The sequence below is a fragment of the Xiphias gladius genome, chromosome 1 (assembly GCF_016859285.1).
Source record: "Xiphias gladius isolate SHS-SW01 ecotype Sanya breed wild chromosome 1, ASM1685928v1, whole genome shotgun sequence".
Classification (NCBI taxonomy): Eukaryota; Metazoa; Chordata; class Actinopteri; order Istiophoriformes; family Xiphiidae; genus Xiphias; species Xiphias gladius.
In genome coordinates, this window is record NC_053400.1 from 8,671,345 (window position 1) to 8,696,789 (window position 25,445).

Sequence of the window (25,445 nt, forward strand, 5' to 3'; positions counted from 1 at the left end):
CTTTTATAATGTTTGAATCAGAGCTAAAAAAGCACTTGCTTGCCGCGTTCTGCTTTATTTTCATTTGTTTAGCCTGCTGTTTTATTGTAAGTGTATCGAGTAAAGCACCTTGATTTTTTGACTCCATAGAGTATTTTTGCCATTCTACAGTCTACTGTTGGTAGCTTCTGTCTATTCTTTATAACTGATAGATTTTTATTCCAAATTGGACATTTTAACCTCATTGACCTCATTTTTCACGTCACAGTGTCTAATAGCGCCCCCAATGCCTGAATTTGGCCCCAGCTCAGGTTGATGAAACTCAATTTGGACATGTGTTTTGACTTTAAAAATATCAGCAGTATGAGCTCCGTGGTGATTTTGGGATTAAGAGCGCTACTCAATTCATTATTATTATTATTAATGTTGATGTTGATGTTGTTGTTGTTGTTGTTGTTGTTGGGGTATACGTCCTCACCATCAACGGGCAGTGAGGCTGTATACTGAATTGAAGTTCTTGAGAGGCTGGAATGTAAATCCAGAGGGATTAGTGAGAACACACTGAGCTGTAAACCCTTCAGCAGCTCTCCAAGGGGTCTCTGCCTCAGTGCGTAAAGCTGGGACGGGGCTCCGGATGCACCGCGCAGCACTTACTATCCCACAGGCTCCATGTTTGTCACCTCTGCGGGACACTTGACAAGGATTTCTGATATTTTGATACCGCCACTCTCGAGGGTCACTGACAGATGAAAACAGTGGCGCTCTGTTGATGTGAAGGCGTTTTCCTTGAACAGATCATCTGTCCCGGAGCGCAGAGGGGACATGGGTAAACTTTATGGTGCGACTCTTTTACCATTTGGCGCTATCTGGGTTGTTTTCCTGTGGGAATCTGGTGCCAGCTCTATCAGGACGACGCTTGCGGTGAACACCTCGAGGTGAGTTTCACGGACTTGACGGTTGGATCCTAAAAATATCTTTACGTTTTGTGAATGAGCGGCATTATGCTGATGCTGCACGTCAGCCTCATCCGTAAATTTAATCAGGGATGATGTCGGTTTCTACTCACGACGCAAAAAATGTACTAAAAGCCGAAACAAAACGTTTCAGAAACAACATTAATTTTTAGGTTTCTCAACTTGAGCCACGACAGATGAAGTACAGTTGACTTGTGGTGGGATATACAGTGTTTTTTAGGATTAATGTGACAGTAAAGCTCTGTAAACTTCTTGGCAACATCTACTCCACTCACATTACCAAGTTTGCGTCGGCATTTAATTTAAACTCAAAACAAGGACTTCCCTGTCAGATTAGCACACAGTGCCAAAAGCCATAATAGAGTTTAGGCTATGTTGTATTGGTTGCTGCTTTTCACGACGTACTGTGTGAGCAGGCTGTCAAATAGGAGACCCCTGGATGAACCGCTGTAGCGCGTCTAATCTAATGTGATTTTGAAGGACTTGCAGAACGCAATGGGGAACTCCAAATGGTTGGAATCGGTCGCGGTGCAGAGAGCCAAATGTTACTTGTGCTCAGACAAAACATGACAGATGCTATTAACGTGCCCAGGGAGAGTAGGTCAGGAGGCGAGGAGAGGATGTGAGTGGAGCACATGCGCCCAATATTCTGAGAAGGAAGGAACCACTGAGGAGCAAACTGCTGCGCAACAGCCTGAAGCCCAGATAATAAATCAACACCATGATTTTTTTTTTTTATTAATATCGTCATTCTTTTCAGCTCGTCTAAAATGACCAGCAACCTCATACCTTCAGATTTCTGTTTTAAAGGTTCATTGTGAACTCATTGGACTCTGTTACAATGGGAGGAAAACATCTTCTGCTGTGATTGATGACCCCAGTTAAATAAACACATAGTTAATACCTTTAAGAACCTGTACATGGATTGGTAGAATGTAGAAAATATAAAATGTGTACATTAATACTAGTAGCTGGTATATATGTTGTTAGTTTGGTTTTACATCTTGAAATTCACAATGTGAATTTAATGTCATTTTCATTGCATTTCTTTCTTTATGATTTAGAACCAGATCAGCCAGGGTAGTATATTGGCCACTACTATCTTATTGCCTATAAATTGATAACACATTATAGAAATGCCAAAGATTTTGAGGTAATTTAGTAACCATTGCATAATTTGTCCTTCAGTGAGCACTGACTCGCTTTGAGCAGTTCTTCAGCGGTAAAATGTCCCTCACAGGATATCTTGGTCTTGATTCCTTCATAACCAAATTTAAGGAATCCTTATCAAAAATAACGATAACTAACGATTATTTTCATTATTGATTATTTCCCCTAAGAATCAATTAACCATTTGGCCCATAAAATGTCAGAAAATGGCACAATTTTGCAGAGGCCAAGGTAAAGTCATCAAATTACTTGCGTTGTTCAACAAACAGTCCAAAACCCATATGCAATTTATGATATTAAATTTGCAAAGGTATAAAACAGAGAAAAGCAGCAAATCGAATATTAAAGAGAAATAGAAAATAGAAATGACATCTTTTCCTTAAAAAACTGCATGAACAATTAATTGATTATCGAAAAAAGTTGCAGATTTTTTTTCCGCTGATCAGTGAATCAATTAATCAAATCATCATTTCAGCTATAATGTGTTTATGCGGAAAAAATGTCATTTCTTCAATATCAATTTCATTATTGGCCTGAAAATTTAAGTATCGGCCAGGCTCCAGTATAAAGTCATGTGTGTAAAATAATGTGCAATGTACAGTCAAAATAGAGACATTTTAGGTCAAGGTACTGTTGAGGTTTAAAGGCGCTTTTTGTATGTTTTGCTATCACTACATATCCAGCATTAGAATTAACAGCTGTTTAGAAATGTTACGAGTTCAGCATCAAATTTCTGTCCTTTACTCACCAAGAGATGTCTCCAGCGGTGGACAGCAAAGCCAATGTTAATGCTTGTTTTGCATGCTAACCAGCTAGCTCTCTTTCCGATAGTGAGTCACTGTAGAGGCCGGTCTGCCCTCAGTCCAACATGAGAGGATGAAGAAGTAGCGCTGCCCAGAGGGCATATTCTAACCTCTTGTATTGTAATCGCAAAGAAGTCTGAAGCTCTTGGTAAGCAACCATTTGCACCACCAAAACAACCTGTTCCCGACAAGAAACCACGTTCGTTGGCAGAGAAAACTTACATATAGCCCCTTTAACTCCATGAGGCAATAGCTACGAACTAGGTTTATCTGTTTAAAACTATGAATAGGGGGGAGCCCTGCTGGATTAGGGGTTGAGGCGGTGACCATGGATTGCTACGTCTCCTGTTTATGTCCAACCCTGGACCTTTGTTGGATATCATTCCCCATCTCTCCCTCCCTCTCTTTCATGAGTATGTAGCCAAGCCCTGATGACAAACAGTGTAAAAAGTGTCACTTTACAGTTACATTTGTTTCCATGTGTCTTTCTTTTCTCAGAACGGAGTGTCCAGATAGTAAGATCTTGACAGTGGAGTATCCTTGTGTCAGAGCAGGGGGAAAGAACAGCACTTGTTTCAGGTAAGGCGCCAGTTCTGCTTGGGTCTAATAAGCCTGAACCACTGAATGAAACAACAGGAGTTACTGCACATTATATATTCACTGTATATTTATATTTACTGTATTATATTGGTATTGAGCTGACTGTCTTTCCCAGAACAGTGATATGCTCAAGGATACTTTGACAGGACAATTGGCTGCCGATGCCTGTAGGGAGAATTGAACCTGAAAGTGCCTGGGGTTATGGAACGGTTTCTGTAACCACTAAACCACCCTGCCATGTCATTCCCAGAACTCCACACTGTATATCCTCCTTTTGGAAACTCAATATATGCATTTGAGAGAGAAAAATAATATTTTTTCTGAAGGCAATTGCTAATAGAACGAAGATGCATTCAGTAAAAGTGTCATAATTTGTCAATCAAACACAGCTACTCTTTTTTTTTTCTTACCTTGTTTTCCCCGGTCTTTTTAATAACTAAACCACAGTCTGGTGTGGCAAAAAACAGATTCATTGTACCATCATTTATTCTAACTCAATTTTTTAGTTTGGTTAGTCACCTTTTTAAAGAAAATTGTTGTTCCTTTCCTTGTACTGCAGTTTCCATCTGCAATGAGCTGAATTCCACCTGGCTCTGTGAAAGTAAAACAGAACTTGAATTTGAACTTTCTCAGCTTGGGTCCAGAGCTAAAACATTTAGGGAAGGCAATTGGGGAATTTGGGCCTGCATTGTAACCTAAAAAGTAGAAGCAGTTTGACAGGAGAGGATGTGATCAGTTATTTTTATTGCACTGTAACCATTCAGAGGAAGACAGGGACAGCAGACTCCTTATAGTGATTACCAACAACACATTTGGTTTAGCCATAGACTCAAAAGTGAATGGAGAAGTGTCTTTGTAATTTAAACAAGGGCATATACCTACAAGACAGTATAAGAGGGTAATATCGGGCATTGTTTGAAAGGTATCACATATTACTTGAAGAAATTGGCTCCTTTCTTGCTCTTCTTTCTCTTATTACAGGTTCAAGGAGTATAATTTATGACAATGTGCCTCAATATCATATCATATGAGCATCTTGGTACATAGGTTAAAGGAAATAAATGAATCCAATGCAGACATTATGGCAGGTTGTAAGACTTTAGCTCATGATACATCACTGTAAATGGCTCATTTTGACACTTACATAACTCTCTTCTGAAGCCAAACTTTGGCTTGGATTTGGTTGTTGGCGTAAGAAGATCCTTTAATAAATGAGGCACCAGGTCTGGTGTGAGGCCAGACCATCTGATCTGTTTACTGTCAAGGTTAGACTGTAACAGGCTCTGTGTCTTGTTTAATTCCTGGCTCTACAAGAGATGTGTGGTGCTGGAGAAGGTGGATCAGATGAGGTTGTATTTTCCTTTCAGTGTTTCTCAAGGCAGTTCAGCACAGACCTGGATTAAATATATTTTTGCAAATAACTTCAGGGGCAGCCAGATTGATCCATTATACCCGTCCATATAGATTACTTTGAATTCAGTTTCAGTGAGGGCAGCATGTTTAACCAGACAGGGCAAGTGAGGAGGCCCTCACATATTTTCATTTGTTTGGATGGATTGAAAGTTTAAGTTGTAGTTTGTCTGGATGGATGCGTACTTCTTACTGTAGGTCTGAGGCCTGTTTCACGAACAAAGTTTACTGAGTTATCTGAATGTACTGTTTTACTGTCCATTTTGTTGTAGGTTTTACTCAGCAAAATTCTCTAGACAACTCATCCTTGTCTGTAAGCCATTGTTTCTTTGTTATTTTTAAAAAATTGTTCCTTCATTTCAGGCAGAGGTATACAAAAGCAGGCTTCTCATTTTTAGTCGGTGACCATCAGTTTCTGTGGCTAAAATGACAACAGTCGCTGTCAGATTTGATCACCTGTCACTAGCCATCTAACTATCCAAGATTAGTTTCATGAGTCGGTTGAAAATGCTGTCTCCAGCCAGATTTTTAATATTTTTATGTTCTTCGTTTAATGTAACTCTATCTAGAATTAGGTTGGCTGGGGTTGTTGAATTGTAAACTTCCCCAAATCCAATAAAGCGGAGCTACCAATGTTAGCCTAAGCTCTGATCACATCCATGGCCTGTGTCAAGACAGAGGAGATTTACTACACAGTGAATGTGGTGGTCAGGAACAGAGCTTTTTTTTTAACGTAACTTGTAACTCCACAGTTAATGATGTGGTCCTTGGCCGTAGAAATAACGTTAATTACAAGTAGTATGCTACATAGCCAGACAGGCTAACAATTGCATCTAATGCAGATAAACATGCAGTTTGTATTTGCTTTTTTTCCTTTTATTTGGTTTTGGAGAGAAGATTAAAAAAACCAAAAACAGTATCCTTCAAAATCCTTAAATACTGAGAATTGTTTTTCCTACATCCCCACATGCACCGCAACACAGGGGGAGAAATCCAAAGCTTGAAAGGGCTGCAGTACCTGCTTACGGTTGCTTAGCTGTGACTGGACAGTTTAACTTTGTAAACTTTATTTGACCCAGACCCTGTCAATCTAACAGTCGGATCTCAACCCACAGCTCTGCCATGTCCAGACAGGTTGCACATTTTCCAATAATTTCTGGTTTTCGTCTCTTATTTCTTCACCTGGCGCTATGTTCTCATATTCAAATAATCTGGGAAAAAGTATTATTTCTAGAGTTATGATTAAAGATGGCATGTTAACCATTTGGAAAAATCCACACCTTCCCAAAGAAAGTGGGCTTAGTTACTATCAAAACAGTGTAGCAAATTATGGTACTTATGGTACTTAAACTATGGTAGCACTTAACATGAGGCTGTTTAGTAAGTGAGATTTTATGAAAAGGATCTTTTGATGCTTAAGACAAATCTAACAGTCACATTTAAGAAATATTGAACAATTTCTTATGAAGATTTATTAGTCCAAATAGAAACTACCATTATTAAATGAATACAGATTTCTCCAATCTGTTGTCAGCACACTATGACTATTCACATGGTTGCTTTTACTGTTGCTGATCTTCCCGATCTCCTCGTCATCTTCTTCATCGCCACTTAGAGTGCGTTGCTGTGGATAAGAGTGTTTTCTAAATGTCTAAAATGTAAATGACTGTGTCTGTCTCAGAGGGTTTTGCGGTGTTGCGCAGATGTAAACCCTTCCTGATCTCACCATCTAAACAAAGACTGGCTAGCCGCAGGTCTCCTCCTCCGCTGCTGTGGTTCTCACAGCGATGAGGGTGAATCAATTCCATTTCTACATTTCTATTGTTTTGCCAGTTTTGTGCTCTTATTCGGCCTTCGCTGGAGGTCAGATTTCAATCAATGCCAAGCCAAATATACATGGTTTGTACCCAGTTTCTGAGTGATGTGTGTGTATGTGAGCTTGCATGTTAATGTATGAGTCTGTATGAAATGTCTCTGTATTGTCTGTACTGGCAGTTACAGCACTTAATTTTCTACTCCTTTCCGAGCCCTTGCTCTCTAAACAGTCTGAGCTTTGGAGTCCAACTCTTACAGGACTGATTGGCTCCAATAAACTATAAACCATCCTTTCACTTGACTGGCATGTTGTTCTGCTTAAAAGTCCCTGCATGGCTTGTTACTGCACCACATTACACCTATAACGTCACGCTACGGTATGTGAGCTCAGGCTTCTACTCTGATTAAGTAAGGAATGATGATAAATGTCATGGAAACATGATTCATTTTGTTGTTTCCGTACTTGGAAACATGTTACTTTTTGTCGCCACAATGATCCATCTCTCCCAGTGGCATCATTAGCATCAGCATCCTAGATGTTCATAAGTAATGATCATCTTCTGTCTCTACAGTATCATCTCACAGAGGGCAGGGTATCCAAATTGATTTTTGCTAGTATAGTGAGGTAGTGAAAATGGCTAGAGCTGAAAATGTGTAATTTACGCCAGACCAAACAAACAGCACACTGTAACTCACAGCCAAGCGTTCAACTGCAGCACCTCCACATACTCTGCAGGGGAACCCACTGATTATGCTGGTTTCTGCACTGGACGGCAGCACTCACTGAGAATACCAGTGTCTTCAGTGTTCAGCACCACGATCAAGCTGAGTCATGTTTGAATTTTTAGTGATTCACACACCTATACTTAATACTGTGTTTGAGTAGGCAAGGGATTTCCTGAGGGAAAAACACTCACATAAGAGCACAGGAGTTTGTCATACCAAAAACAAACAATAAAAAGTCCACTCTTTAAATATTCTGCTGGAAAAAGTTATATTTCTTTTGCTGGAAATCTATATTATGGTCTGTTACACTAATATCTCAACACTGAACTTCTACATAAGGATTTAATGTGATCAGCAGCAGTAGGATGTTCAGTTTGCATTGGCAGTAACTTAATATAGCTCTGACACAACGTGAAGATGAAAGGATCATGACTACAAGTGTGAGGAACTAAGTGAGGAAAAGAGAGGAATTGGCATCATGTGTCCAACTTCTTCCCTTCATCTTCCCATTAATTCCTATCTCACTCTCTTTCACAAACACACAACTACATTACAACAAATCAAAGAGCATGTGGTTGGAAGAAAACAGCGCAACTCCCGCTGTATTTGAGAGAGAAAAAAAGGGACTGCTTACAATCAGTGTTTCTGGACTTTGCCTGCAGAAATATCTCAAGGCTGAGTCACAGACACTTTGGTCATTTGGCTGAATTTTTGCCTCTGAATTATCTTTGTGGGGGTCTCTGATATCATTACACTGTTGGCCCCTTCCACACATTTTTGCTGTTTTATTTGTCTGAAAAACTTCCACAGAGATACTCATTTACTTGCTGCCCACACAGACAGCATGCAAACAGCTGTGCTTGACCTGACTACATCTTTACCTTTTGTCATCAATTGACATAGACACTTCATTGTTGGCATGAGGGATTAAACAGCAAGCCAGAAAATTTAGTAACTCATCCCAATACATGCTGTGTCTAATGCTAACAACTGTGCTATATATTACAAAAGAGCCCCAGTATTCAAAGATATAATGCAAGCTTTAATAATGTGAGGTTTAGTTTTAGTCAACCTTTTAACCACAATCGCTTCCTGTCTCGACTCATTATACTACTAACTTAGGGTTTGCCTCTGTGGACGTGTGATTGCAAGTGACTGCTGGTCAGAAGGCAGGAAGGCCTCTTTACACCTGGCATTCATATGCATCTATCATGTGGATTGTGTTCTTATCAGATATATTGTAGCTGCATCACTTTCCTCTTCCTTTTACCAAAACGCAGTTTGGACAAGAGTTCTCCTGTGACTTCCATACTTTAAATCAAAACATCTGTATCCCAAAAATCCATTTTATTATAATAAAGATCCATCCAATTTGTTTTTAGCCACACTAGCTGCGTGGTTCGAGGGATGGGAGATTTGGTCTGTCAATTGGCAACGAATCCTGGTCCAGACTGAAATTTCTCAACAATTATCAGATTGATCATCCATGAAATTTGGCATTTAATTCATGGTCCCCAGAGGATTTATCGTACTGATACTGGTGATCCCCTGACCGTTCATTGAGCGCCAACAACAGGTCAAAGTCTTCACTTATCCAGTGAAATACCTCATCTTCCACTTGAAGGATTGGCACAAAAGTTTGTACAGACAGTACAAACTTTTGTGCCAATCCTTGGTTCGCAGACCAAGAACCCTAATGAGGTTGACATTTGTGGTTTTGACTGGAATGTTTTGACAACTATTGGATGCATTGCCATGCCATTTCCTACACACATAAAAACGTCTAGTTAAGAACCATTTTTACAAGCCATGGTGGAGTGAAATCACTTTTCATTCTGAACAATTTAACAATCAAGGCAAAATCTGCCCCAAATGTTGTCCCTAACAGGTTCCACCAAAAAAAAGGAACACTTATTTGGATTTATTATTTGCAATTTTTAAAATGTACATAATTTCATTGGAAAAAATGACAAAAAAGAAAATGTGATTTGCATAATAACAACATAAGGTGAATCTGAAGCATGTTAACTCTTACCAATCCATATTCCTTGTTTTTTGTGTGAAATACCCAGAAGTAAGAAGCCATGACTCTTTAAAGACCACATACACTGTAAGATTGAGTTTTTCATTTGGTCGATTTCAGTCTGTGAACTCTCTTGTTGGCTTGACTCAAAGAGTTAAAATCTTTGCTGGTTTGAGTTGTTGAAGTGCACAGCTGGGATTTCCTTATTTCATTAAGTGGACCGCAAGGTGGGTCTTCATTGGGTTGAGTTAGTGATCCACAGCTTTGGACTTTGCTTTGTGTTTTATGCAATCTCCATGACTTCCTCAAAGGAGTTACTGAAGGTTAGCAATTTGTTTACTGATTTCTATACACCACTTGTTCCCTTTCTTCATTCAAGACCTAAAAGTCTTCCTTATACAGACCATGACACTGCATGTAATCATATTCATGGACATGAAGGCCTGTCACAAAATGCGTGGAAAGTGGATACCAGTGGTTTTGAAAGTCACGGCAGTGTATATTTATAGCATAAATTTAATGCCCTGCCAAACAAAGGTTCAGCATGTTTCTTTTTTTTTTTTTTTGATCAGGAAAGATGAGTTGAAAATGTAAAAGACCTTGTTAACACATTTGAAAACTCATACAGTGAAAATGGTCAACAGGCATAGATTCCCTCACGAGCACCGAGTCCAAGTACAACCCCCCCCCCCCCATCAGGGTTGCGCTGTGTGTCAACAAGAAACATTTAAGGTGTTCATTACTGAGACCTGACTGAGACAGACTCAGCTCCAGGCCTGGACTCCATCTCCATCTCCACTCTACAGCTTCCTTCTTTCTAGTTCAGCGAAGCCTGTTGGTATTTTGCTCTGCAGAGACAGAAGCCAGGCCTCTGTCTAGTAGCTAGAGCATTAATGCTGGGGTTGAGGTCAGGTCAAATGTGCTAAACAACAAGCTTCATACATGTTAAATGTTGTTTTGAAGAGCACGTAATTACAGAACTTTGACAGCTTTGTTCTAGCCAGATAAGTGAGGTTAGTTTTGAGAAATTGATCCTGTCCTTGTCCGCGTCAAAAATGATCATATCTGATCACTTCAGGTCAAAAGAAATAAGTCAGAAAGGAAACACTTTAGTCAGTCTTGATTTGACCCGCAGCAAGACAAGCAGCCACTACTTGGGAATGTGGTGCCCTGGGATGGGGAAGGATGAGACCACATGGGGATCATCACTGGTGTCATGGTCCCTCTGAGAGATGGGGACGTGCAGACTTTCGGCAGTTAAAACTCTAGAATAACACTGAGCTGGGCGACACAGAGTCTGCTTACAGGGTGAATGACACCCTGGCTTCAAACTCTTACAGACTGGAGGATTGAACATCTAAATGACTGAACAAACTGCTGACTGACTGATTGACTGGCTGGGGTGATTTATTAACTTACTGAAAGCTGTTCGCTGGGATCCAAGCGTATATTGTGAACTTTGCTCCTTGACACCTTCAATATAGAACTACAGATAAAGTAGTGATATCTCAGAGTCTTAAGCTCCCTCTCTTCTCCATTCTTTCCCTCTGGATTTATGGCATTAGACTTGGCTCTCTTCTCAGCTCTGGATCCTACGTGGTCTCTGCACATACTTTCAAAGATACTAACCTTCCCCCACACACTCACACACATACACATCCTTACACACTCGGTCAAGCTTTCACATTACTCAGTGTGAAAGAAGGTAAAACAGGCCAACTAAGAGCTCAATGAGAAAAAAAGTATAGAAAAGAGCACAAAAATCATCATCAGTCCCGAGCAAACAACACAGCAAAATGGATATAAAATTAACTGTGGTAATGAGTTATCCAGCCAAGAAAACACTGTCATGACAGTGATTGAGGCTAACTAGACACATCTAGAGTAAAAAGGTTAGATAAAGAGATGCTCATCCACAGACACCATGTTTATTATTCATGCATTCACCAACTAATTACTAATTTACCTCACTAAGATTGTGCACAGGATGAGAGTTATTTGAGCAATTCAAAAACTGAGGCAATGTCTGTCACTCACAAACAGAAAAGCTGAATCTACTCATAATCTGACACTTGAAACATGGAAAACACCAGAAACTGGGGAAACAGCAAGAGGGATGGATGAAAGACTAACTCTTTTAACACAGTCCTGATCCCAGACACTCTTTGCACTGCCCATTTTGGCTTGATGATACGCAATGTTGTCAAAAATGACAGTTTTGCAACCATTGGTTGAGATGCTTATGTAGGGTCATACGCAGACGAGATTTAGGAGATATCTTACACTTAAGAGGTGATACTTGCTTAATATACAGTCTTTTGTGTAAAAATATGAATTAAATAGGTTTAAAGTCTATTTAAAAATCACTTATTCCATTTTGTGACCGGAGGTGACTTGGCCTTTTTGGTTCATGCCCCTCAGCATGTCTTCACGCTAACGAACTCTGTTGCATGTTTTAAATCAGATCTTAAACCTCACTGTTATCGGAAGCTCTTTCTCTAAATTTTAACAAGGATAATATTACAAAATTATAATCATAGATGCAAAAATATGCACAGCAGGGAGAACTACAGGACAGTGGCCAAGAAATAAAGTAAAGCAAAGTAGAGGTATATTTTTTTTTAAAATCCAAACGAAATAAAGCTGCACTGTGGCTGAGTGCTCTCCCCAGTAGGGATTTGCCTGGAAAACCATGTAAAGGTCTATAAAAAGAGCAAGTAGGGAAATCAGAATAGCTTCTGAGTGTTTTTCTCTCTCTACTATGATTGGCTTCCAAGCTGGATGAGTAGATATGGTAGGATGCTGACTGAAGCTCCCCTGACTGATGCTGTCAATGAATCAGAAGTTCAGCAGGGGAACAGCAACTCTGCTCAGTAGACATTGACATGACATTCACTTTACACTCCCTCTTTCAGCCCCGCTCAGATTCTCTCCTCCCAGTCTTTTCTTTCTGCATCAATTACTGTCAGTTTCTACCCATCCTGCGAATTCTTTCTTGCTTTTTTCTCTGTCTGTCTTTCTTCCTTTCTTCAACTTCTGTTTTTACATCTTTTTCTCGTCTTACGTCTCTTTCTCTTTTTCTCTCTCTCCTTCGCTTTCATCTTCACTCTTCCTTGTGTGTCTCTCTGTCGTCTCCTCCTCTCACATCCCCATCATCTTTGTCTTCCCCTTTGGATCAGAAACATCAGAAGTATATCTGCATGCACCAGGGATGTTGCCAAGGTAATTGAAACCGAATGACATGAAATACAGAGCACCTGCTCCACACACACATACACACACAAATATATTGTACTGTCCTTGTGTATCAATGCTGTTCAGTCTAACTAGCTACCAGGTGTAGAGTCTGACACAACTGTACATGCATACAGTCCAAAGCAAAAGAGGGAGAGAGGACTAATGTCTATTTGTGTTGTACTGTTTCGGTTTTATCTATCCATACTGTCTTTTTGACAACTTGAAAACAACTGAGTTTTTCCCCAGCAGTCATTTTAACGTGCCATGGCAGGTGGGGCACAGGTGCACTTGTACCATTAACAATGGCTAAATTACATTTAAGTGTTCAGTTCAGGTTCTCTGGTGTTTAGCATGCTAGGTCACTGTCACGGCTTACAAAGACACTTCAGTAGAATTTAGCACTATTATTTACACCTGTTCTTTTCCTGCTTTGACACATTAAACTGTCTATTTGACAATAACCGTAAGGTAGCATTTTTAAAATGACAGTGACTGACTGACATGTTTGTCCAGAGAAGGTTAGCAAGACTTACTGCTTGTTTGCTATTACCAGAGCTCGAACTGGGTCAGTAAACAGCACATTTTAATCCTTGGTTTACCATGACAATTTCTTGCAAACTGACCCTCCTCCTCCTTGGTGCTCTTTTCCGGCCTCTCCCAGTCAGTTTTTCTGAGCAATTCATGATTGCCCTAACTAAACTACATTACCCAGGGGGCAGCCAATGAGCCTTTTTAACTGCAGACATTTTAAGTTGTCATAGTAGGAAACCCACAATATCAGGTATACCAAGGCTATATCCAAAATCACTCCCTTTTCACTCATTCACTACTCCCTCTATAATATACACGGAGTTTACACTATATAGAGCAGTAAATTGAGATCATCTTTACTTTTGTGTCATCACTGAAATGTACGTCCATGTATGTGTATTATTCCACAATTATTAGCAGAGAGTAGTGTGCATGCAGAGGGCACTACTGTGTAGTGTCAGAGGCAGTTCTGCAGATGCTGTGTGTAACAGACAGATCTAGTGAGGAAGAGTGAAAAAGGCAGAATGCATCACATCACCTGCTGCAGTCAGAAGTCCCCGTCTTACTAGCCATAAAAAAAGCCATTATAACGCTGCTGTTGCAAGTATGATATTTTAGCTTTTCTGACTTTAAATAAAAGATGCACTGTCATCTACATATTGAGTGAATTTCATGATCTCCCACAGTCCTTGAAGACCATATTAGAAAAACCTTATTGTATTTATCCCTTCCCTTCATGAAAAATTTTCTGTTCGAACATGTTATCAATTCTCAATTATAATATAACTCGCTGATTTTACATTTCACTAGTCAGCCAAGTAGGCTTGTGCTCCAGTGATAGGGTAAATACAGAAATGGACAAACATTGAAATTAGGTGCTAAAGCCTGTAATGTCAAACAGCAGGAAGCCTCTGACTGAAGAATAGAAGGAGGTGATTTTGATTTGCTCTGAAACAGGTAACAAGGACCAGATGCTTCCATCACTGTGTGTCATGTGTTTGGACATATATTTATGAGTAGTACATGAATATGTTTGTGCATGTGTCCATGTGTACGTTGTTATACTTTGTCGACATCTGGACTGAATATCACTACATTTGATACTATTATGTGTGTGTCTGTCTTTTAGTGTGTGTGCACAGGTGCACATAAATGAGATCATCCATTATGCTTGTAGGCATATATGTGTGTGTGTGTGTGTGTGTGTGTGTGTGTGTGTGTGTGTGTGTGTGTGTGTGTGTGTGTGTGTGTGTGTGTGTGTGTGTGTTTGCAAGGGTAAACCCTGCCAATGCTGCCTCACTTTGTAGACATCTTGTGTTATTGAGGGGGACACAATTTGATAAACTGTAAACATGTGTGAGCATACAAATATGGTATATACACATTATACGCGTGTGTGTGTGTGTGTGTGTGTGTGTGTGTCTGTGTGTGTGTGTGTGTGTGTGTGTGTGTGTGTGTGTGTGTGTGTGTGTGTGTGTGTGTGTGTGTGTGTGTGTGTTTGTGTGTTCTGGTGTTTAAATTTACTGCAGTCTACTGTTCATCCAAAGAGGATTTTGGTGAGTCACTGACAACTCTGTCTTCAGTTCAGTCCTCATCATTAGCACAGTGGATAGAGTCATTTTTTTGCCTTCAGCTCGTGAGCTCAGATCGTTAAAATGCTTGGTGAAATCTCTGCTCTCGCAAAGTGGAAACAAATAGACGACTCACACATAAGTGCGGCACATTCGGACTGAACTCGATCTGCTTACGGATTGTTTGTATTGCACCCAGAAGTCCACAGGGGCATCCTATTCAAAGTATCACTCTCCTTTCTCCCTTTAGTGTTTTCTCTCTGTATACTTTGGATGGTGATCAACAAATCCCAAGCTGTGGGAACAGTGACCTGTTCATTCTTCTCAGATTTGGAGCTGACACAAGGTTCTTTCAGCAAAGCTATACCACTTTCGGTTTTGCTGTCTATTTACACTGTGAAGCACTTCATGCAGTCCCCTCCATTTTCAGACACAACTTTTACAAGGCCTTTGTGTTACGCTTCCTGTATTTAATGAAAGTATAATCGTCTTCATAGAGCTGTAGACTTGAGTTGTACCTCCAAGAAAATTCCAGTCATCATCTTCCATCTTTTTCTGATTAGTGCACACCTGACAATCACAATGGCTGTTTTACTGCGTACAATCTGCTCTAGATTAGTGTTTTTTCAGCCCCTTTTATGGCTGCACTATCACTGTTATTGCTTCAGCAAAACAAATCACTGGGCAATTGATAACAGACTGGAATGACATTGTTGTTTTACTGTTGTTTGAAGTCGACAAGGCTGGCGAGGGCATGTGCCTGCATGTATGAAGCTCTCATGTAACAAAACTGCAAACTGTGAATAGAGGAGGTGTGGAGTCTAACAGCTTGGGAGTTCCAACTCAAAACAGTTATAAATCTCTCAATACCTCCAGGATTTTTCAACATCAAGGCAGTTACAAAGCCATTTAGAGGACTTGGAATATCTTCTTGGTCATATCGGTCCATTACTTTGAGCCTCAGTTACAGTCTCTAGTGGGATTTTGAGTAAAAGGTTCTCTTTTAAAACAACTTTCCTGTCTGGCGTGAAAACCTAACCAGACATATCATTATGAGGGATCTGCCATTACCTTGACTGTACTGCTTAGCTACTTTCGCTCACTGTTATCTAGCACTTACCCATCCCTCTTCGGTCCCTCTTTACCCTCCACTATGTACCCTTATCTCCATATTGGACCATCAGTCACTGTCTCCTGCACAATTCATTCAGTTGAGTGTTTATATATATATATATATATATATATATATATATATATATATATATATATGTGTGTGTGTGGGAACCTAAAACGAGTGTGTTCGTGTGTGTGTGTGTGTGTGTGTGTGTGTGTGTGTGTGTGTGTGTGTGTGTGTGTGTGTGTGTTTGTGTGTGTGTGTGTGTGTGTGTGTATGTAAAAGCATTATCCAAGCATCCAAATAAAAATAAGTCTCTCTGTCAAACACCAACAGATGGATGTGATACATTCTGCCAGTCCATTGCTGGGTTTTCATCCACTCATTTTTATGGCAATATTTTATGTATTATAATATTTTAATATTTTATGAAAACACATTGGTCTGGTTAATATATATTTCCCGTGGCTGCCCAGATACACTCACAATGTGAGCAGGAGACATTAACATCTGGTATCAGTGGGCCAGTGAGTAAATCAAAGTCTGTGTGGCTTACAAAATTACAGCGCATACAGCCACAAAAGTCTGTCAAAAAGAGTGTGTTTAGCAGACATGACAGATCAATACTGATCACTAGAAAAAAATTCACAATGAGGTGGATGTGTTTTCTGATTAGGCAGTTAATGCTGATGGAAACTAGACTAATTCACATTTTATTTTTGGTAATATTTGAAAAATTTACTCCCAGCTCTCTACTTAGAAATATAGTTGAAAACATAGCTTCTGTATCCGATTCTCCCCATGTCCTCCTCATCATCTTTTCCATCCAATCGTTCTTTGCTTTCAGGTAGGATACCAAACTTCCAAATCCCAGTAGACTTGGACAGAGCCGATCACGTCTTTGTGTGTGTGTGTGTGTGTGTGTGTGTGTGTGTGTGTGTGTGTGTGTGTGTGTGTGTGTGTGTGGGTGTGTGGGTGTCACAGAAAGCAGCTCAGAGGGTCAGAGATGCCACATTCCTGCAGTGACACTGAGCCTGGACGGGTCACAGAGGCCAGAGACCATTGGGAGAGCTCTGTCAGCCCTGAGACACACACACATCAAGACATGTTCATCACAATTATGAAATCTTCCTATTAATCTTCTTTAAACAAGTGAAAATCAGGCAACAATAAACATGTTGTCCAGTAAATGTTTGTGTTTCATAATGGCAGAGCACTTACAAACCCCTTTAGTTTTGACTTAAAACCATAGTATTTTCAAGCCACTTTGAAAACCTCGCATGCAGTGTGAAAATGATTCACTTCCATTTAATTTAACATCTGCTCAGTAGCTGCTGGGAAATCATGCATGATGAAACAATATAGGGTTTACAAAATGTCGCAATGAAGTGGTGAGATGCTGCATCATTCTCCATCATAAGGTTTAGTCGGAAATCTGGTCTGTGGTGTCTTAGGTTTTTCTGTGTGATGGAACAACAGACAAGCAGGAAGAAAGAGGTCTGATCTCACGCATTCACTTTTAATAACCATTCTAATGATATGATTCCAAATATTTTCTTTGCTATTCATATTATTTTACGGATTTGACTAGCTTTTAAAGAAATTGCCAAAACATCCGGACTCCAGCTCTGCTTTCCAAAATATTTCTGACAAACAACAGCTGGGCACAGGGACTACTGTATATCCAGCAACCTGAAGTCTTATCATCACGTGAGGTTGATAGGTTTGGTACCATTATGCCTGTACAGAGTAAACCTATAACAAAACTGTACCTGGCTACTGGCACTATAGCAAGAGTGCTGGAGGGAAGTGCTGGACAGATGGATAAACTTTTGTTCGTCAAGAATAGCTGTAACATGTAATTCCCTCTAAGATAAGCGTATTTCCTAAAATGCTGAACTAGTCCTTTAAATAATCTTTAAAAAAAACCCCAATGTACTGGATAAGAAGAAAAATTATAATTAGAATTATAATCTTAGCAAATAGGAAAATTCTAAATGATTTAAATACAATTTTGAGATATAACACAGGCTTGTTTTTTGACAAACCAAACACTTTTTAACAATTATATTTGGTTATTTTACAGCTAGAGAGATGAACCTGGCCAAAAAAATATTAGAAAATGTAACTCCTCATAAAACCACAAATTGTTGTCTTTACACTTTTGTTTGTGTACAGATTAAACAAAGGTGATATAACGTGGTGATTCGTGAGTATTAGAGGTGTAGGCAGGCAGACTTCTTTTGAACTTTGTAGTGAGTCAGGCTAGTCGTTTACTACTGCTAAATTAAGATAATCACCTCCTGGCTCCAGCTCCATACTTTGTGTAGAGGTATGAGAGTGGTATCAATATTCACACTTAACTCTTGGCAAGAAAATGAATGTTGCGTATCCTAAAATATCAAACTACTCCTTTGACAGCTTCAGATGAAGTGAGAGAGAAGGAGAGATGGTGAAGGAGGAAAATGCTGCATTCTGTCACATTAATTGCTGTTCACCGGGCTCCTTTAAGTAGTGTTGCATGTCCAAAAACCTCAGCCGCTCATTAGCTGTAAGGGCAAAGGCAGCAAGGGGCCAGTGGGTGGGAGATAGAGAGGGAGTGCATTCACAAAAGCAGTTACCAGACACCCAGAGAAAATATTCATCAAATAAAATCAGTTCACCTCAGTGTTCTCACTGAACACACACACTCAACATAAAAGTTGAGTGTGTGTGTTCAGATGTTGAATGGTTGTATCAAAATATTCCTATGATCCTGGAATTATGACAGTGAGGAATGTAGAGGGAGGGATGGAAAGGTTAAAGGGTGTTTCTGAAGAGGGGATCAGGGTGGGAGAATGGTAGGAGAAATGATGGAAAGATGAGGCAAGCGGAGAGAGGTGAGGCATAACATAGAGGAGCAGGAGGAGTGCAGGTCAGCCCTTTTTCTGGTGGAAGTGGTTCAAACCTCTTGTGCTCCCAGTCAAAGCTTTCTCTGTTAGGCCAGAGCTCTGATGTTTCCCCTGAGACCCAGGTCCTGGAAGTGGGCTGGCAGAGCAAATAAACAGGGAGGAGGTGCTCACACTCGCCAAACTAACACCTTTACATATGTATACTCACACAAGTTAAAGAGAATACACACACACGCAATTATATGCTAACACGCAAAGAGCTTAACATGCGGCTGTGCACAACACCTTCACACCTTTACGAGGAAGCTGACGTACACGGTCGTATTGTGTGGATTTTTGGAGTTTACGACATTTTGGATTTAGGATATTAGGACAAGTTTGAATTTACTGCTTGTCTTGGTTGTATTATGGGATAAATGGACGGAAAGTACAAAATAGTTTAGCTTATATATGAAGTCATACAAATGTGCTTTCACTGAGGATTTAAAAAGCCCACAAGGGGAAGAACGCTTTATTAAAAAAAGTGTAAAACTACCACCAATTAGCACCAGATAAAAATTTGCAACAAATTGAAAAGACAGAAATAAAAAAGCCTAACATCAGATATGAACAGAACTTACTCCCAAAAGAATGAACATGGCAGTCCGCCAAAAACCTGAAACAGCCCTGTTTTTATTGTTTGTCGCATCATACTAATGTTTTTCAGTATGATCTATCATCACACATTCATACACCACACGAACCGGCCAAGTTTTTGAATCGCTTGTGACTGAGCTTTGCAGAGCAAATAAATCAATTACAGCTTGGTTGATGAATACAACATGCTGCGGTTGTAGTAAGAAGTAAGAAGCATCCATCAAAATGACAGGATATACACACACATGGCCAGCGTCCCGTCCGGGTGTGTCAAAAGGCCATTGACCTCCATTGGGCTCCACTTCCTGTGTTCTTTCCACCAGAGTCCCAAGAGGGAACACTCTAAGCTGACAACAACCTTCATCCCTGTCTTTTGACCATCCTCCTCATCCTCCTGTCAATGTCCTCCCATCATTTCTTACTCGTGGCATTTCCTCCTCCTTCATCCACTTCAGAGCGTCCCAAATGTTTGCGGTTAAAGGCGATACACAGATAAGAGATGGGATTTATTTCAAAAGTTATCGAAAGAGACCAATACTGAAGTTTCTTATGATGTTCCTCACATATCGAAACTCTATATACAAACTGGGGGAACAACACTATAATGTGAATGGGACTCATAATGTAGAGTGACTGCAGCATCATCTATGAAAACATCATCCATGCTTTGAACTGCTCTCCGGACCCCTCCACTGTCTACGTTGGGGACTGGGGAGGCAGTGGGGTTTTCTTGGGGTGCTATAATGAATATCCTGTCTTTGTAGCGCATTCCTGCCCGCGAATGTACAAATAAATCAAAGGATGGAAAGCCATAACAGTGAGCAGTCCCCCTCTGTAAGGAGACCCCTTGCTAAAGTACATAATCTTCAGTGTAAAGTGATCCAGGCCCAGGCCTGCCTCTGGATCCTGTCTCGGTGTTTCCTCCAGTGCCTCTATGCTGATTTTAGCAGCAGCTGCAGGAGCAGACTGGCGTCGTATGTGGGCCTACCTGCACCCCTCACTGGGCAGGTAGCTGCTGGGTCAGCCACCACCAAGACAAGTGACTGGTAGGAGAAAATTGGTACCCAAAGAGTAGGATGACGGGGGAAGTTTAGGATGCTTTGAAGGGGTTCAGGCCAGTGCTGCATGTAGATTCAGTGTTGAGTAGTTATGACATGATGGATTTGACACATGGTATAATCAGTCAGAATTACATTTAAAAATGTACTGCACTTATGTAGCACTTTTCTAGTCCTATTGACAACTCAAAGCACTTTACACTACTGCCACATTCACCCATTCACAAAGCGCTTTTTCCATACAAACAGTGCTTTTTGATATACACAGACCGATGATACATCAGAGTTCATTCGGGATTCAGTATCTTGCCCAAGGACACTGCGACATGCAGATTGGAGGAGCCGGGGACCGAACCACGGACCTTCTGGGTAGTGGATGACCCACTCTACCTTCTGAGCCACAGCCAAATTTAAGAACACTGTTCCATGTCAGGACCCTGCCAAGTGTGACTCATGTTTTATCTTGCTTATTTTCTCCCACCAGAAATCTCCACAAGCCATTTTGCTGCTGACAAATTATTTTTAAGTAAGCAATCAGTGGAGAGAGTGGAAGCTAAAGACAGTTCAGCGGTTATCAGAAGTTAAGCAAAGTCCTCAGCAGGATCTGTAATAGAGCCAATCAACGCAATTTTAATGGATCACTATGTGCTATGCAATGTCCAATCCATTTCCAGTTTTTTGTTTATTATAATTTATCTCACTCTGAGTACATAAGCTGTCAAAAATAGCAGCCAGCAGTCACAATTAATGATGTCCACATTGGCAGTGTGTTAGCAAAGGCTAAGAGAGGCTGTCCAAAGCCTGTCCAAACCTTTCTATCATCCATGTATTTTCCTAACGAAGAGCTAATCAGTGGTGAAATGTGCAAACTAAAGCAAATTTCTGAATATGTGAATTTTAATGTGGGTTTACAAGCCAGGAAAGTCAATACTGCAGGCCAGCCTATACAAAGCAGCACATACCTGCTACCGGAGGAATCTGACATAAAGTGACCATAAGCACAAGGCAGAACAGATAACCTGCCAGCAATATAAGATAAATATCCTGTATCATGTCCACCATTCAGTACAAGGCTCTCCATTCAGTACAATAATTGTGATGAACTCAAAATTTCACTAGTCATTTTGGTCAAAGTCCATTGAACACTGCAATGCTGTGCTTGTCTGATCTTTATATGAATCATTGCATCCATGTTGGTTAGTGAGGTCAGCAAAGGCCCAGTCTTCAGCTCCCCATATGGCCTTACAGCTGAAGTCCTGTGTGCTCCAGGAGTGCTTTGCTAACTGGCCTAACCCTGCACTCCAGCAGCAGAAAGAATTGATTAGCTACAATCACTTTCATGCAGTAACGAATTCAGGAAAACTAAAGCGAGACAGCTTGAGGTATCCACAGTATAACTGGGTCTAAGAATCTGCAGCCATGCAAGGAATTCTGTGAGGCTAAACGCTCACATCAGCATGCTAACATGCTCACAATGACACTGCTAAGATACCTGTGTTTTAGCAGGTACAATGTTTGCCAACATTTGCTAATTAGCCCTTAACAGAAAGTACAGCTGAGGCTGGTGTGCAGGTATTTTGTCATAAACCAAATTGAAATTTTGACCGGTTGATGGCATTAGATGTAGGGTCAGGGGATCGAAGTTATAAAAATTTGCCCTCTGGGGAACGTGTAGACATCACGCATGACACAAAATGTGACTTTGCAACAGTGTGGCATCAAGGGAACTTGTACAGGTAGCGATTGCTGTCCCTCAGCCAAATTTTATTACAGCAATTGTAAAACAAAGAAAGAGCTTTTGATCCTGGGGCATCAACATTTGAAGACTAGCAAACAGATAGTCCTTTTTAGTTCTGTAGTGTAAAAGTGGGTGTTGCAGGCTTTGAGCATTCCTGGCCTCAGCAAATCTTAAGAGGACAGAAAAATATTCCTCTGAATGAAATAAAAATGGAAAAGGAGGCAGACACCTCATCGAGTTTCCTGGACGGGGGGCAACATCAAGGCCAATAACATGTCAGTCTGAGGAGAAGAGAGAGAGACAGATTATGTCAACAACTAGTGAACCAGTGGAGTACACTGTGAAACAAGAGGCTGATAAAAGAGCCTGAATATAAATTGACATGTTTCAAATCACAGGCACAACATAGGGCAAGTGAAGTAAAGTGCACACAGAGGACAAGAGAGAGGAGGATAGGGAGATTGCTAGCGTCATGGATCGCTCTCACTAATAAACCCTGACTGACATTAAAAGGCTGTACTCAATTACTGGATGCTATCCCAGCACTCACACAGGATCTCACGTACACACATACTGTATGTACAGATGTACTCTCACACACATGAACACACACCCAGGCAGGTTATGAATATTTTTTAATCAAGCCAATATTTTTTGCCCATATCTTTTTCTTTTTTCTTTTTTTTTAACCCATTTCCATGCCGTAATAACACCACTACAACTTCTAAAGCTATTTACACATAGTGACAAAAGAAGCAGATGTGCACTCCCACCAGACGATTTGTGGTGTCTACACACACACACACACACACACACACACACACACACACACACACACACACACACACACTCGTTTTAGGTTCCCCTAAGTGCAATGGTCCGTGTTTTGGAGTCATGTTGACCGAGCCTGTTGCCTGTCTGACCAACATGCTTTCTCATTCCAAAACAAAAACACACGGGTCACCTCTCCCTTCAACCTCATCCGCTTGTCCAGACACCCTGGCCTCCCCTGTCCTGTCCGTCAGAAAGACCCAGGGGAGAGCTGCTGAGGCTCCTGCATTTCTGACTGACAGACGGCCTGTCGATATATGTGGATGTGTAGGTTATTGTAGTGAGATAACAAGGCTTTCACTGCCGCTGTCCTGGTTCTGCTCTGTTATTTAGATACTGTTACCCTCTGCAGCAGTGTCCTGGATTGTCAGTTGTTCTCTGTTTCTGGTGTGAGGGTTTTAAGCCACGCTGGCAGCCAAACTTAAGTGATGGAAACATCTGGACTTCAGGCCAGACTGAAATATCTTAAAAACTATTGAATGGACTGCCATGAAATTTAGTACATTTTAATGGTGCCCAGAGGATGAATCCCTTTGACTTTGATGATCCCCTGATGTTTTCTAGAGTGCCACCAGGTTTACATTTTGTGTTGAGAGATATTAATGGGATTCGGGATGAACTGTAATAAACTGCTAGCGTGGCTGTAGACTCTTAGGGGTGGGTTATGCTAGAAAAGAATAAATTCATACATCATGTTGTGTGACCATGTCTGAGGGCAAAAGCGCTCAAAGCTGTTTGGAAAGGCCACACTTGACGATGGGGTGAAAAAACAGCTGTCATACATAGGGGAGGAAATGCGATTTTGGTTCAATATTGGCACACATTTTCAGTCTCTTATGGAGGGCATTCATGGTAGTGCATCAGCCGTTCACATGAGAAGTGACAGAAATAGTTCCCTCACCCAAGCACACCTCACCAGTCATTGCATTATGTGGGCTTACTTGTGGGACACAGCTCTGTCTATTCTCACGTTGGAGTGGTGTGGACAGGGGGGTTTACGAGTCTGTTTGACAATTTGAGAAACAGTTTTGGTGAAGCATGCTGGCACCTGTAGTCTTGTTAAGTCACGTGCACTGTACAGATTATTAAATCTATTTCTTCTTTTAAATTTATCAATAACACAAAACAAGTTTACTCTTTCGGTACTTGCTGGACTTGTTGAAATCATTTTTATGAAAGGTAACATGTGTCCAGAGTTTGCTGTGGCACTGAAAATTGAGCTTATCTATCACTGACAGAGAAAACACTCGATTTGATAATATCATTGACAAAGAAACAAATCACATCATAGCTGATACCCAGTTAACTTAATAAGGTAAGTATCAGCACCTCTATCAATCTGGTGGCAAAGGTATAAACTTATGGAGTTCCTCTCCAGGACAGACTGCATCTGCAACGCATTATCCCAATTTAGGTGACTGACTGATTGATCGATGGATTGACTGTCTGACTGACAGACTGAATGAGTGACGATGTTCATCTGAGTATTCACTCTCCTGTCTCCACCTCAGCTCCAAGCCCGGATTTATCCTTCCCTCTCAACACTCGCAGCTACAGGCTGCAGATTAAAGCTGCTGTCATCTGGATCTCATCAGTTTAGGCCAGCCTCACCGTTTAATAGGTTATTCTTCATTCAGGAGGAAGAGGGGGATCTCAGACTGATTTAGGGTTGCATTGCATGGAGGCTGTAGGAGAATAAAAGCAACTTGTTGTCTGGAGGGGGCCATGAGTGAGGCAGCATGTAACAGCATGCAGTTTTTCGGACATTTTCAATTCTTCCCCTTTTTCTTCAAGGTTGTTTGTGTGTGTGTGTGTGTGTGTGTGTGTGTGTGTGTGATACTTGTTGCGTGGCTTTGCTGCTCCAGTTTCTGAGCTATTTCCTCTCTGTTTTTCCAACTGTAATGTCTGTAACATGTGGTGGATTGTTGTGGGATGGCTGGACAAGAGTCATTGCCAAACACCATAAATCAATTTTGGGAGAAATCGTTGCCCATTATTCATTGCCCAACGCTGTGCTTCAAAAACGCTTCATCCACCAAACTGCTCTGAGCTTACATCACAAACACAGAGACGGTAAAGGAGTCAGAAACTTGAGTTTTACGTAATAGTTTTTTGTTGTTTATTTGGTCAGAGTTCAAGTACTGTACAGGGAGCAAAAACAGAATCAAGCCTGATCAGAATAAGTTGTGCCTAAACTCCTTTTTTTTTTTTTTTTTTTAACTTTGGAGTGAAAATGGGAGAACAGACCAGAAGCCGTCAGACAGCTGGAGTGACAATCTGCTGGAATGTTTGAAGTTTATACATGTTTGCAGTAACTGTATAAACTGGCTATGATGCA

At 40.7% G+C, this 25,445-nt stretch overlaps 1 protein-coding gene across 1 annotated transcript in view; it reads left to right on the forward strand.

Annotated features, from left to right (window-relative positions):
- Nucleotides 1-561: 561 nt before the first annotated feature.
- Nucleotides 562-25,445, forward strand: part of LOC120801486 (collagen and calcium-binding EGF domain-containing protein 1-like) — a 32,982-nt gene continuing 8,098 nt past the window's right edge. The window contains exons 1-2 of the mRNA XM_040148601.1: nt 562-914; nt 3,425-3,505. Coding sequence (XP_040004535.1) covers nt 802-914; nt 3,425-3,505 — 194 coding nt within the window. The 5' untranslated portion in view covers nt 562-801. The remainder of the gene's footprint in view (nt 915-3,424; nt 3,506-25,445) is intronic.